General features: G+C 49.9%; 1 protein-coding gene across 1 annotated transcript in view; it reads left to right on the forward strand.

The window, feature by feature from the left end:
* CIB4 (calcium and integrin binding family member 4) overlaps positions 1-14,314 on the forward strand; it is a 38,379-nt gene extending 24,065 nt beyond the window's left edge. Inside the window, exons 5-8 of the mRNA XM_036335558.1 lie at positions 2,518-2,659; positions 11,618-11,727; positions 12,600-12,688; positions 14,125-14,314. Of these exons, the coding sequence (XP_036191451.1) occupies positions 2,518-2,659; positions 11,618-11,727; positions 12,600-12,688; positions 14,125-14,155 (372 nt within the window). The 3' untranslated portion in view covers positions 14,156-14,314. The remainder of the gene's footprint in view (positions 1-2,517; positions 2,660-11,617; positions 11,728-12,599; positions 12,689-14,124) is intronic.
* The last annotated feature ends 230 nt before the right edge of the window (positions 14,315-14,544 follow it).

Below are 14,544 nucleotides of genomic sequence, written 5' to 3' on the forward strand. Positions count from 1 at the left end.
AACAACCCGGAATACAGTACGCTGGCACTGGGACCACTCATGAGCCTCGCTCCGGCCCCTGCCTCTTCCCAGCTGTTCTGGGTGCTGGTGGCTGGGCTGGAGCCCAGGACACCGGCCGAGCTGGCACCCATCATAGAGCTGGCACTGGCTGAGGATAGGAGCTGGGCGAGGCGCGGAGGCAGCAGCTCTTGGGCCCTTAGCAACCCTCCCTGAGGCACCGCTGGCATCCCTTTGCATGAAGCTGCGTCTGTGCTAAGGACACCTCATGGTAGTGGAAGTCCGTGCCCTGACATCTCCCTCCCAGGAGAGAGGAGGCAGGGAGCCTCTGGGAGGGAGGAGCTGCCACTGTTGGAACAGAGACAGGCCCGGGACACGCACCTGGGGTGTGTCCGCCAGGCCTCCCAGAGACCGCCAGCCCTCCGTGGCCTCCAGGGGTGTGGAGGCGAGAGGACGAGAGCTCTGTGACCCGGCCTCGTGGGAACAGGGTCCCCGCTCCTCCATCGTGCCCCAGCCCGCTGGCTCCTTGTGGCTGTCACCTTGTCCTCTTGGCTTCTCCCTCCCACAGCAGTTGCTCCTGCCCTCCTGCAGTGACGCTCACATTTGTATCGACAGTCACCACCCAGCAGACAGCTCTCACAGGCGTGAGCTACTCCCTGGACTTCAATTTAGGCTGTTTCTGTGCTTTGTGTCAAAAAAAAGGTTTGTGGGTTTTTTGTAAAGTAAAAATTTGAAGATGGTTCTAGTTCCAAGGTTTCCCACATTTTAAAGGTCACATGCTCGGCCTCCATCACCATCTTTTTCTCTGATGTGTATTTGCCAGGAGGCACCACGGGGGAAAACAGTGCCAGGCAGACTCAGGAGACCTGGGTCTTAGGCTGATGACCTCGGGCAAGCCCCTCCCCTCCTCCAGGCTGCACGTTCACCTCTGAGGGCTGAGGGGCCCGTCCAGATCAGAGGTCTCCATGCATCCCAGCAGTAAGAAAATGTGGAGCGTGCACCCATAATATACATATATTATCTACAAATGATGTGCCTTTACTATCATACCCATGTTAACTTATCAAAGCTAAAGATTACACAAAATATGTTAAGATATTTTACATAAATACCATACTACATAAAACATTTTATTTTATAAAGCAAAATTTTATATAACAAAATTTCTCCCACCCACAATTTAATCGTCGGCTTATAGTTAATGACAGTAGTGTAAGGAAAAGCAATGTGGTTGATGGGCTTCATTATTCTGTGAAATCTTGCTTTCACCTTTGACACAGAGCCATTCGGAGGTCTGGTTCTAGCTGAGTTTATTTTTTATGGCTGTCGGAGCTAATAAAAGGCAAGAGAGGTGGCGTTGGCTGTATTAAATCATGGTACTCAGTATCAGTCTCATCCACCACTTAAGGGCTTTTCATTGAAGTTAAGCGAGTAGATGCCCATCGTCTCTATGTCAGCCAGTGGCTCTTTACAAGCTAAATGGAAACACTGCATTTTCATATTTTTAACAAATGGACTCAAAGCCCTCTGGCCCTCTTCATTTGGATGATTTTCAAACAGACTTTAGAAATCTGTGTCTAATGTTCGCAGGTTTGCAGCATTTTTTCTAGGTGACAACACATGTGTTCAACAACAAAAGTCTCATTTTCAAAATGTTCTCTGACTCACTGTTCAGATGAGTCACTTTTACCTTGAAGAGTCAGAAGAATGCGAGTTCATTTTTTGGGTGGATATCTGCTGAGTTGCCTCTGAGCTGGGTGTTTGCTCAGAACCGCGTGGTTCGGGCAGGCGTGAGAGGGCCCTCTCCTGCATGCCCCTGGGCAGGCCCAGGTCAGGGACACCAGGGGTTCCTAAAATCACAGGACCCTGACTCACATGGGGCTCATAATTTGAGAAATAGTTTGGTTTAAAAGAGAAAATTGTTGATATCTATAGTAGTTCGGTAATAACTAATAGTCATCATTTGTCGAGTGGTATTTATCTGTCATTCTGCTGTTTAATCCTCACCACAAAACCCTTAGGTAGATTCAGTATTATCCCATCCTGTTTTGTAGGTGAGAAAGCTTAGGCTCTGGGAGACCATGTAATTTGTCAAAGCTGAGGCCACTCACTAGCAAATAGTGAAGCAGGACCTAAACCCAGGCCTGGCTGACCTCTACATCCAAATGTTGACAGTGGCTAACACTGGAGAGTGGATTACAAACAATTTGTATCCCATTCTTTATTTTGTTTTTGGCATTCTCAAAGTTTTATACAAAAAAAATGGAGAAAAGATAGTAACCATAAAAAAGAACAACACCTTTGGAAGGTTTGTGCAGGAGGAGATGACAGGGGGAGGAGTGATGGTGAGCCTGCTCTATCATCCCGTCTCCTCTCTGACAGTCCTAGCTCATTGACTCCAATATTGAGGTTGTTGCTATTATTTTCCTCTCAAACTCATTACACTGTAAGATAAGTAAGGCTCAGGGTGGCACGAACCCGACATTGGTAGAACTCTCTCCTCTTCTTCCCCACCCACAGGCCAACCCTTTCAGAGACCGAATCTGCAAAGTGTTCTCCCACAACGACGTGTTCTCCTTTGAGGATGTGCTGGGCATGGCGTCGGTGTTCAGTGAGCAGGCCTGCCCCAGCCTGAAGATCGAGTACGCCTTTCGCATCTACGGTGAGTGCTGTGGGGGATTGAGTGCTGAGGAGGGACGTACCATAGATTAAATACCACGTCTGGAATCCATCAACATCAGTGTATTGGTGGGATGGTGTTAATTGGGGTTTACTGGGTATTTCAGAGTATTATCATGTTTGTCCAGACTGTAGATTTTTAAGAAAGAATTGAGAGTTATTATTCCAATGGATTGATACATTCTCCTCTATGTCATCAGAGGCAAACAAATGGTTATTGGTGTTGATATTTCATGATCTTGGTGTGGGCAGGAGAGAGATAGAGATAGAGATAGAGATAAATTACATTATGGGTATAAAGCAGTTTTGCTTGTTTTATAGAACTTACTAGTAAGAGATTTGAACACTGAAACTCAGCCATTAAATGAATGAGCAATCTTGGGCAAATCATTTCACTTTTCTAAATGACGAAGTTGAGACAAATCACTCTGAGGCCCTATGACTTTTTTTGTCTCTGATTTTGTCTTGGGTAGCCATAGGCTCTGCAAAACTTCCACCCTTCAGCAGGCCATCTCGGAGAAGTGTCCCCCACCCCCAGCCTCTGTAGCCACGTCTGTTCCTGCGACCTCTGCTTCTTCCTGGCGGAGGTTGCCTGCCATTCTCAAAAAGAATCAAAATGAAAGAAACAAAGAAATCTTGGGAAACCATCAAACAGACCATGTGCAAGGCTTTAAGCTCATCGTGACCATTCCTTGGCCCCAAAGGACTTATTCATTTAGGCTTATACATTTTGGCACCTCACCTGCCTCCTATCCCTGCCAGCTCCTCCACACGGCAGACACCATCTTAGTCCTGCCTCACCCTAGTGGACTTGGGTAGGATGAAGTGGAAGAGTTTTAGGCCAGATGGACCTGTGAGGATACAGTTTTCTCATCTATAAAAAGGACTTAATGCTATGTTTGCATCCTATCCTATGTTTGCTGACACTGTCCTCAGGGTCAGCATCCAGTAGGCTCAATCACAGTCACAGATTGCCCTACTGAGAAGGGCTGAGTAGGCCCCTATTACAGTCATTTCCGCAGAGAGCAATCAAAAACTCTAAATAAAATATAGTAAGTAACTACTTGATGGCACTGGAAAGCTACCAAAAGCAAATCGATTCTAGCAGGGGCTGATGCTTGAAAGGAAGAAATGACACTTGATGGTCCCCCTCCCCTGCCTTTTTAAAAAAAGAAAACGTTTTTAGCCTGAAGGTGGGCCTCAGTGAGTAGCATCATGCAGGACTGACAGAAACTCTGCACCCTTCCTGGTGTGAAGAATCAGAGAAGTGGGGGCACTTTCCCCCTGAAAAATGAAAAGAAGGGGAGAGTCCATGAAAGGAGAAGGCCAGAGAAATGGGCCCATGTTTTGTGTAAGAACTATGCCTGAATCTCTACATCACATGTCCACAGGCAGACTCCAAGCAGCTGAGGTGGGGGTAAGAGAACTGAACTGATATTGGAGCTGCCGCTGCATTTTAACAGGGACCCTATGGGACAGGGTGCGCCGTTTGAGTCTAATCAATGGTCTGTTAAAACAAAAAATGCAGCACTCTTTGGAGGAATATAACAGAATATGGAATTTCCACGACCAAGTGTTTATAATGTCTAACATACAATCCAAAATTAGTCAATATACAAAACTTGTTTTAAAAATTGATGCATTCTCGAGAATGGAGACGGACTCTGACATGACCCTGATGTTTGGACTAGCTGATAAGTATCTTATAACAGCTATCATAACCATGCCCAATGATATAAAAGAAAGTATGTTCACAATGAATAAAAACATGGAAATTCTCAAGCAGAGAAATAGAAACGGCAAGAAAGAATCCAGTGGAAAATATGTAACTAAAAAAGAAAATATCTGAAATAAAAATCACTGGACGGCTTCACAGGAGAATCAAAGGAAAGAGTCAGCAAACCTGAAGATAGATCAATAGAAATATAATCTAATCTGAAAAATAGAAAAACGTTAAGAGAAAGAAGGAATGCGCTAGAGCCTCAGGGACACATAGGGCCATAGAAAGGTCTCACAGAAATCAATTAGAGTCTCAGGAGGAGAGGAAAGAATGAACAGAGCAGAAAAGATATTTGGAGCGGGGGCGGGGGGAAGATATTTGGCAGATGGTCAGGAGGTGAGACTTTCTCCTTTCTCTGTATGGCTGCCTGATCTCTCACTCTTGCTTCTCTCTGTGCACTTTCTCTTTCTGCAAATCTGATCTTTATGTCTCTGACCCCATGGGTCGAAGATGACTGTCCTGCCCTCCTCTGCCCCGCCCCCCCCCCCCCCACACACACACCTGGCCTCTGGGCTTCGCTCTGACTAGCCACAAGCATCCCTTTCTCATTTCCCTGTTCGCAGGAGCTGCTGACTGGCTCAGCCAAACCAGTGATGGAGCTACCCCTGGGGTAGATGACCAGCCTTGTCCAATCCGCCTCGGCCAAGAAGAAGCAGAGTCGCAGGAACAGACGCGGCTGCCGAGGCTGGGGGTGGGGACACTTCTCCAAGATGGCAAAGTGTAGGCTGGGCAGAGGCCCCCAGAGATGTCTGCCTCCGCCGTCTTTCCATGGTTTCCAGAGCAAAACAAACAAAACCACTTAACCCTTCAGGGAACCAGAGGAGCAGCCGATTCTCTTCAGGCTTCAAGGCACAGGAGCTCAATTGTGTGCAGCTCAGAAGTGGGGAGAATGGCCTCACTCCCAAGAGGGCAGGCAGAGCGCCTCCGATCAGATCAAGGGCAGACACCGCCTGTCCCCCACGCTGAATGTGTGTCTTCCTCCACCCTCCTCTCCAGTTCCCCTCCAATGGTTTCCTTCCTCCTTGGGCTCAAATACAAAAACAAAATGCTCCAAGCCTTCATGCACACCAGCTCTGCAGAGAGATGCCTAGGGACTCACCCACGCCAGCTTCATCAGATGTACCCAGGCAAACCCCGGACTCAGAAGATCTGTCACCGTACACAGCTGTCAGCAGGATTAGAGATGGGGCACATGGATCTCTGAGCCTGGTGCCGGGCACGTGGCAGCTGCTCAATATATTGAGGTGCTGACAGCAAGTGAAGGAGGAAGAAGAGGGAAAATTAGAAGGGAAAAGAGAAGGAGACAGGAAGGAGAAGAGGAGGATGGTAATGGCTGTGGAGATCACTCTTAGCCAAAGTCCAAAGACCCAACTCAGTGCTCCAACCCTTTGCCACTTCAAGTGTGGCTCATGCACCAGCAGCGTCAGCATTGCTGGGAAGCTTGTTAGAAATAGACTCTCAGGCCCCCCCCGCCCCCCCCGCCACCCCTACCTACTGAATCAGGTGGTTCCTCCGTACCTTAAAGTTTAAGAAGCTCTAGCCCACTGGTTTGCAGACATGGATGCATATTGGAGTCACCTGGGGAGCTTTCAAGACCTACGGACGCTTGGGCCCTGCTGCAGATTTGGTGTAACGGTGATGGGTAGGCCCCGTTTGGTGGGCTTTAAAAAGCTCCCTGGGTGGTGCTAAAGTGGAGAATTTGAGAACTGTTGCTCTGACTGACTATCTCAGTTAGGACTGCATTCAGTTAGGAGTAAGAGTATCCAGGATAAAACAAAACAAAACAAACAATCATGGAGCCAGGCCGTGTGGAGCCAGGGAATGCCCAGGAAGTAACCAAGAGCCCTGCGCCTTCAAGCCTCTGATGGGCCATCTTTAGTCTGAGCCTGGTCCGCCCAATCACAAGATGGTTGCTCACCTGCAGGCATCTCACCTTCATTCCAGCAGAAAGAAAAGGGGATGGGAGAAAGGATACGGACACAATGGACATTCGAAGGCACGATTAAGTCCACTCTCCCTTAGCAAACATTCTTGGGAGCCCCGCCCAACTACTATGGCCAGAAGGATGCCCGGTGGCTACGCATAACTACAAGGGAGAAAGCTGAATATTTTAAGCTGACCATGTCGTCCTGAACAAGAATTGCAGCTCTTTGTAAGCATGGCTATTGGTCAAGAATCCAGCAGGGCCAGCCACACCTACCTGGGACATATCTGGGCCCCGTTTCTGCTTTGAGGGACACTCCTGGCCTCCAGCTGATCAATTCTCCCCCTTTGCATCTCTGGGGAGATTTTCTACCTGTTAGAGACCAGCATCCCAGCACTGCCTCCCTGATCCCATCAGCACCTGCTTCCACTGGGTGTGAATTACCCTCAGGCAGGTGCCAGAGCGCCAGTGGCAGATCTTCCCGCAGCTTCCCAGGACCTGACACAGTCAGGTGGATGCTGGTAGCTGGGGAGGAGCCAGGAGAGGCAACCTCAATTCTCATGGGAATAAAATAGTGAAAGTGCGCCCTGTCTGACTCCATCCAATGCGCTAATTTTTGCAAAAGTACTTTGTAGATTGCAAGGATAATATGACAGAGAGATTGGAATGATGATGGTAAGGATGTTTTGGGGTGACCTGAAGGCTGAGCCCCGACCGCACCAGCTCTCTAATCTGCCATTTGTTGGGAAATAGCAAGAGGAAGCCCCCCACTCTCCACCCGCCAAGTGGCTCAAGGCTGCGGGTCCTGAGGCTGTTGAGGCCCCAGGGACTGGCCAGCGGCCTAGAGCTCCCGCCCCAGCCCTTTCCCAGGCTGCTGCACCCCCAAAGGAGGGGAACTGTCCAGGGCTACATTTTACTCCAGCACATGCTTTTGTTTCCAGATGGCTTAGGACCAAACCCATGTCGCTTTGCCGCAGTCTCTGCACATGGGAGCTGGGCCAGCTGGACGCCTGGGACACTGCGGGGTCCCTGGGAGAGGCTGCACAGCTTCTCCCCAGCAGTGCAATGTCACTGCGGTGGCTCGCTGCCTCAGCCTGCTGACAGCCCCTCTGCTCCCTCCACCTGCTCGCAGCCATCACCCATGGTGTCCGATGGCAGAGCTGTGCAGGGGGAGGCTGGGGGAGCATCTTGGGCCTCAGCCTCCAGTCCCTGAGACAGACAAACGCCCAGCCAGGGGGAGCTGCCTGCTCAGTGAGGGTGCTGGTTAGTGGCAGCTGCCACATCCGTATCCTGCCGTGGGGAACAGGGACAAAAGTCTTGGCTCTACCACTGAAGGGTCCTGTGACATCAGCAAACTCACTCCTCCATTCTGGGCCCCGTATAGCTCTAGCTGTCATTCTTCAAAGCAGAATATTACACCGTTTCCAAGGTTTGCATTCTTTTTGTACTTAAGAATCATCAAGTGATAGAGAATTGAACCTCTATTATATCTAATAAGCATCTTCTATATTCCAAACCCCATGCCAGCTGACTTCCCTGTATTTTCTTATTTAATCATCACAGCAACTGTGTGGAGGTACTGCTATTACCCCTTTTACAGATGAGGAAACTGAGGCTCGGGTAATTATTCGTTAGGATTAACTTTGGTGGCAGGTGACAGGGAACCCCAAGTAGCTTATGCAAGATAGCCCCCCAAGATCCCTGGCAGTACACGGTTTTTCTCTAGCATGGAGAATTCCAGAGGCAGTCGCCCACGGTGGTTGTGTAATGTTGGGGACCCAGGCTCCTCCGATTTTGTTGCTTTATCCTCCATTCCCAAAGCGGCCGCATTGTCACAGGCTGCACCTCTTTAAAGACATTCCTGGAAGTTGACTGTGCCCCCTCTTCTTGTATGTCATTGGCCAGAACTCAGCCATGTGGCCACATCTAGCTGTAGGGCAGACTGGGGAATGTAGATGGTCACATGACAGCTAACATTGGGCACTTTATTACAATAACAGTTATGAGTGGTTAAGAGCAGGCAGAGGCTGCCTGTGTTTAGTCTTGTAACCTTGGGTCATTCATTCATTCATTTACTCAACAAATGTTCATGGAGCACCTATTCCAGTCTAGGAGCTGGGGATACAGTGGTGACCATAAGACAAAAGTTCCTGTCCTTGTGGAATTTACATCCTGGTGGATGGAGGAAAACAAACCAGGTGAAACATAGTGTTCAGTGCTGGGAGGAAAATAAGACAGGGAAAGGGACAGGACGTGCAGTTTTAGACAGGTTCTGGGCAGTGCCCTGATGGGAAGCTGGCATCTGAATACAGACCCAAAGGCTCTCTGGGTGAGAGTGTTCCAGGGAGGCGAACTATGGTGCAGAGGCCCTGGGGCAGGGCCATGCCTGGCCTGATGGGGGAATGGCGAGGAGGCAGAGTGAGGGCAGGGCAGCCCTTGGGGCTACTGTCCAGACCCGGGCTTTCCTCTGGCTGAGAGGGGGGCTGTGAGAAGAGATGCTGAGGGAGGAACCAAGAATGATGAACAGAATCACTGCTGCTGAGTTGAGAATAGACTGAAGGGGGCAGATGAGAGTAGGGACACTGGTTAGGGGACTGGTACTGTGATCCTAGCAGTGATGGCGAACCTTTTGAGCTCGGCGTGCCAGCATTTTGAAAAACCCTAACTTAACTCTGGTGCCGTGTCACATATAGAAATTTTTTGATATTTGCAACCATAGTAAAACAAATATTTATAATTTTGATATTTATTTTATATATTTAAATGCCATTTAACAAAGAAAAATCAACCAAAAAAATGAGTTCGCGTGTCATCTCTGACACACGTGTCAGAGGTTCGCCATCACTGTCCTACAGAGATGTGACGGTGGCTGGACCACGGGAGGCAGTGTGGTGGGGAGAGGCCAAGGGGTTGAGTTTACTGTCCTCGAAGGCTGGGAAGATTTGCTGACACACGAGCTGTGGGGAAAGGGAAGGAAGACTCCAGGCTTATTGGTGAGCAACGTGAAGGGGAGAGTTGCCCATCTGCCAGAAGGGCACAGCGGTGAATGCAGCGGGTTTGGAGTCAGGGCAAAGGGGGGCCGACGAAGAGTCTGGGTTTGGACAAGTTGAATTTGAGGGACTAACAGACCATGCGGAGAGGGCAGGAAGGCAGGTGGGGACTGATGCACCTGGAGTTCGGGGAGAAGCCCAGGCTGGAGGTGTGAATTTGGGAACATTTAAGGCAAGAGGCTGAAATGAGTTTAAGGAAGGAAGTGTGGTTACTTAGACTCTGTCTCAGTTTCTCCCTCTGTGTTATGAGGATTAAATGCAGTGAGATATAAAGCACTTAGACCACTGCCTGGGACATCTGTGCTTGCCGTGGTGGCAATTATAGCGGCCTAGGTTTACTGAATCTACTTCATGGCTGATGAGTGGTTTAGGGACTGTGCTGGGTGTCCTAGGGGAGGGCTGCCTTATTCTGGCATTCAAGGACCTTCGAAGCTCAGTCGACTTCCAGACTTAACCTCTGACCTTCTCCCAAGCCTCTGCTCCCCTCACTCCAGGCGGATTGCCTGGTTCCTTCTTTGCTGCTGATCCTAGAGACCCTGACACCTTCTCCCATCACCATCTCTGCAGGCCCGACCCCTTTACTGCTTCTCTGATGCCTCCTCCTCCAAGAAGTTTCCCTCATTCGCACCCTCAGCCCCAACCCAGTATAAAGTTGCCCATCTGGAAACCCTCAGAGCCCTTGGGGTGCCTGTTCCTCTCTTCCTGGAGCCAATCTGCTTGGGTGTCAGAAGGTATCTCTCTCAACCCCAGCCTAGGAGCTCCTATGGGCAAGAACCAGCCTGTTACATCTCTGCACCCGATGCAGCGTGATGAGCAGGCACTTGTGCCCATGTCCTCTGGCTCCCAATCCAGACACCAAAAGACCTACTAGCTTGTGAGTTCTGAGATTGACGCTTCCATAGCAACGTGGTTGACACGGGACTCAGGAACCAACCCAGCTGCGTCCGAATCCCTGTCCTTCCACTTACTGGCAGTGTCGATAACACCTCTGTGCCTCAGTTTCCCTTTGGTAAAGTGAAAAATAAAAGGTTGATGGTGAAGATTCAGTGACTCCAATCAGGTGAAACTCTTAAGACAGATTTGAAGAGTTAGTACACCATCTTCTCCTTCTTCTCTTCCTCCTCCTTCTTCTTCTTCTTCTTCTTCTTCTTCTTCTTCTTCTTCTTCTTCTTCTTCTTCTCTCTCTTCCTCCTCCCCCTCTTCTTGTCATTTTTATCATATTACTAGTGGCCTGGTGCACAAATTCGTGCACATTGAAAGAAAATTTATTAGAAGAAATATTTTAATATTGCTATTTGCCCTTTCTCTATAAGAGAAGTGTCAACCAAATTCACAATCAACAATGACAGATTGAAACACATGCATGCAATTGGCAGCAGCAAGAGCTTAATATGTATCATGCATGTGTGAGTCAACTTAGCCTTTTATAGATATAGAATAAACTTGCTTAACTAGACCTGCTTTCTGATTTAGCTAAACTTTTTCCAGGCCAGTGAAGCAACCCAACTTCTCTTTCAGGTGATTGTCAGCAACACAGCAGTAAATGTCAACACGAAGCAGATTATTATTGTAGATCATGCAGGGAGAACAAAGGGTAAAATATGTAACTGCAGGAGTGTTTGACTATATTCTGCGTAGTGAGAAAACCTAAAGTCATTTTCAAGGTCCACCATTTCTTACTTCTTTTCAGTCGGGTCAAGTTTCTAAGCTTTCTAAATCTCCGTTTTCTGGCTAATGAAAAGAAAATAGGATTCCACCAAGTCTCCTATCTACTTATTCCAGGACTTCTGTGAGGATCAAATGAGATGAGGCACGGGAAAATGCTTCACAGACATTTGGTTACAGTGTAAAATGTTTCCACTTGGCTATAAAGCAAGTTGTGTTCCTGAGCTGAAGAAACTCCAAGGAGGCTAGTCGCTAGGGAGAGGAAACCGGGTGTTGCTACGTGATGTCATTACCAGATGGACACTTAGCATATTAGCCTTTCATATAGATAGATAGATAGATTAAGCACCACCTTCATCTGCAGCTGCTGTGGTGCCCATCCCTCAGGCCTGCCCGATCTTACTGAGTGCCAAGTTCTAGGCCCACCTGGGGCAGCTGGGTTGCGGCATCCCACAGGCTATGGGAGTCTGTGGGGTCCTGGCTGGTGCCTCCTTGCCCTCAGGCCCTGCCTCCTCTTTGCAGATTTTAATGAGAATGGCTTCATTGATGAGGAGGACCTGCAGAGGATTGTTCTCCGACTGCTCAACAGCGATGACGTGTCAGAGGACCTGCTGACTGACCTCACGAGCCACGTGTGTGCCTGGGCTGCACAGGCTTGGGGGGGACAGGCCAGCACCCAAAGGCCCAGATGGCAGGCAGGGAGGTGCCCTGAGGGCTGGGTACATGGCTGGAGGCAACTACCCCCCAACTTTCTGTCTTTCCTCCAGGATCAGGACTTTCTTCCATGACTCCCTTCCATGGTCCCCAGAACAGTATGCCCAAGCCACCCATTCCAAGGGTCCCTCTCAGCAACACTGCAGGCAGGTGGCCCAACAGCAGCTTGGCATCCAATGAATACATCACCTTGTCATCCAATGAATACATCACCTTGTCCCCTTCCCCACATGATCCAGCATCACATAATGGCCAGATGTCCTGGAGTGACAGTCCAAAGTGTGGCAGGACATGAAGACAGCCTCACGAGCCCAACAGGGCATGGATCCACTTGTCCCTCAAGTGCTTTTGGTCCAGACGGAAACTAGAAGCAAAACTAAAACCTTGGAGGGTCATCACTGTCTCCTCTACCCGACTGGGCCCCTTGCAGTGCAGAGCCCCTGCTTGTGACTGGATGGCAGGAGTGGGTGGGGGAGATGTCACCCTGTTCCCCCCATACTCATTCTCACTCTAACGTGCTGGAGGCACCAAGAGAGCTCTTCCCACATGAGACCAGCCCACCAGGTCCTAGACCTCAGGGCACATGACCTCATGTCTCTGCATGTCTATGTCCTTGTCTGGGGTGGGATGGCAGCAGGGGCAGGAGAAGCCCTGCCTCACAGGGTCAGGGACTCTGGGATGTGTGAAGCTCCTGGCAGGGAGCCTCTGCATGCCGGATTCCCCCCTCCCTTTGGCCCCCATCTTACTCTCTCAACCTGACTCCTCTCTGCTCCTCCCCCTCCCTGGCCAGGTCCTGAACGAGTCAGATCTGGATAATGACAACATGCTGTCTTTCTCAGAGTTTGAACACGCGATGAACAAGGCTCCAGACTTCATGAAGTAAGATGTTCTGGAGCAGGGATGGGGATGGGGTAAGCCCAGCATAGTGGGGTACGGGGAGGGCCCCCAGTCTTCCTTCGGCCAGTGGGGCACCTCTGTCTTCCCGGGGGGGTGGGGGGTGGTCATGAGTTTCCAAACTGGCACTTCTGAGAAATTAGATAAGCTAGAAAGAGCCAGGGAGCAGAGTTTTTTACAAGGTGAGAGGAGGACTGCATTCCAGGCTTTACAGATTATGTGCATGGTCCAACTTCAGGTGCTGCTCCTCTATAGCCGGCACCTCTGTGCGTGGGGGAGATGTCACCTCTACAGCTGCTCCCAATGCCCACTGGGCTCTAGGACTGACCTGGGGAGTTGCCTTTGCCACTGCTAGTCCTCTCTCCTCCCCGCTCCCCCAACCTCCAGGGGTCACTAGGAGTCGGGGGTGCACAAGGGGTGTGAAGATTCTGGTGATGGAGCAGCTCAGAGAAGAGCTCAAGCATTTCCAAACCTTGTTTTGGGCAGAAAGGGGCCTTAATGGTCACCTGGAGAGAATCAGCCATCTCCCTATTTCCCTGGCGTGTTGCACAAGCTTGTTTGGCACCTTCCGGTTATGAGAGACGCACCCTCCAGAGGCAGCCTGCTAGGGCACCCTGCGGAGCTGGCATCTCTGCCTGCGTCAGTTGCTCCTGGGTCCTATTCTGCACTCGGTCTCGTAGTCTAGGTGATTTGATGGCAAGAAAGAATGCCCATTCAAAACTATTTAACAAACCAATAAAAAAAGGACAGACACCTAGACCTCAGGGAGCACCGGTCAGGAACCTGGGACGTCGCAGTGCCTGGTCTCTGCCTCTCTCCCCAGCAATTCCATCCTTAGCTCTACATGCAAACCAGCAATCTCTGCTTTGTCAGACAGGGGGCCAAATACGGCCTCCCCACAGTGGTCAAGTTTACGTCTCCTTGGCTTCGAATGACCCTGTGACTCCTAAGCAACTTTGCAGAGAGAAAACGCAATTGGCCCAGCTCAGGTCAGGTGCCCACTCCTCTTCTAACCACCTGGATGGAGCAGAGGCTCTCCACTCCAGCGTGGCTGCCGGGAGCTGTGGCTTGGGCAGACTTCCTGTAAGAGGGTCCACATTTGGGACCACCCCACCCAAGGGTAATTCCTCTCCTTCCACACACAATTGAGGCCAGAATCCTGTCCACATTGAGCTTTTCTTGGAATCTCTCCCATTTCTTCCTTGGTTCCAGCACCACCAGGTTCTAACACCCTTTGCATCCTAGTGATGCGCAGAGTTGCTCAAAGAAGGCAGGGTTGGCTTGGGAGAGCTGCGAATTGGCCATTACTCAGAGAAGGGACGCGAGGTGGGCACGGGAGGATGCCGCTAGGACTGCCGCGAGCCCAGAAGTCAGAGGCGCCTTAGACCTGCAGGCTCCAAGTAGCTCATGGATTCTTTCAGCTCCTTTCGGATCCACTTCTGGGGATGCTGATGTGGCCACAAATTCCTTATCTGGTGACTCCGAGGGGACCACTGGACTGGAATCCAACTCCTTTCAGGCTCCAGGGGACTCTGATTAAAAATATGACTTTGTCCCTGTCCTGCCCTCACTTACAGAATATTGTTTATTTAATAAAGCAAAGTAAAAGCCTTTTCTTTGCCATCAGTTCATCATTTTTTGAAGGCAGGGTCACATAGAAATCTTTTTTATTAAGAACTGCTCATTCCAGGGCTTAAGTTCGCCGCTGACGCCAAGCAAGCTGGAATGGCCAGCTTTGGGGGGCAGGCTTCAAACCCCAGCCTTCGTCGAGCAGAGCCAGGCCAGATGGGATGAAGTCTACCAGGAAGAGATGCATCCTTCCTCCCTTCACTGAAGCCCCC

This window comes from Myotis myotis, unplaced genomic scaffold (genome assembly GCF_014108235.1).
Source record: "Myotis myotis isolate mMyoMyo1 unplaced genomic scaffold, mMyoMyo1.p scaffold_m19_p_14, whole genome shotgun sequence".
NCBI lineage: Eukaryota > Metazoa > Chordata > Mammalia > Chiroptera > Vespertilionidae > Myotis > Myotis myotis.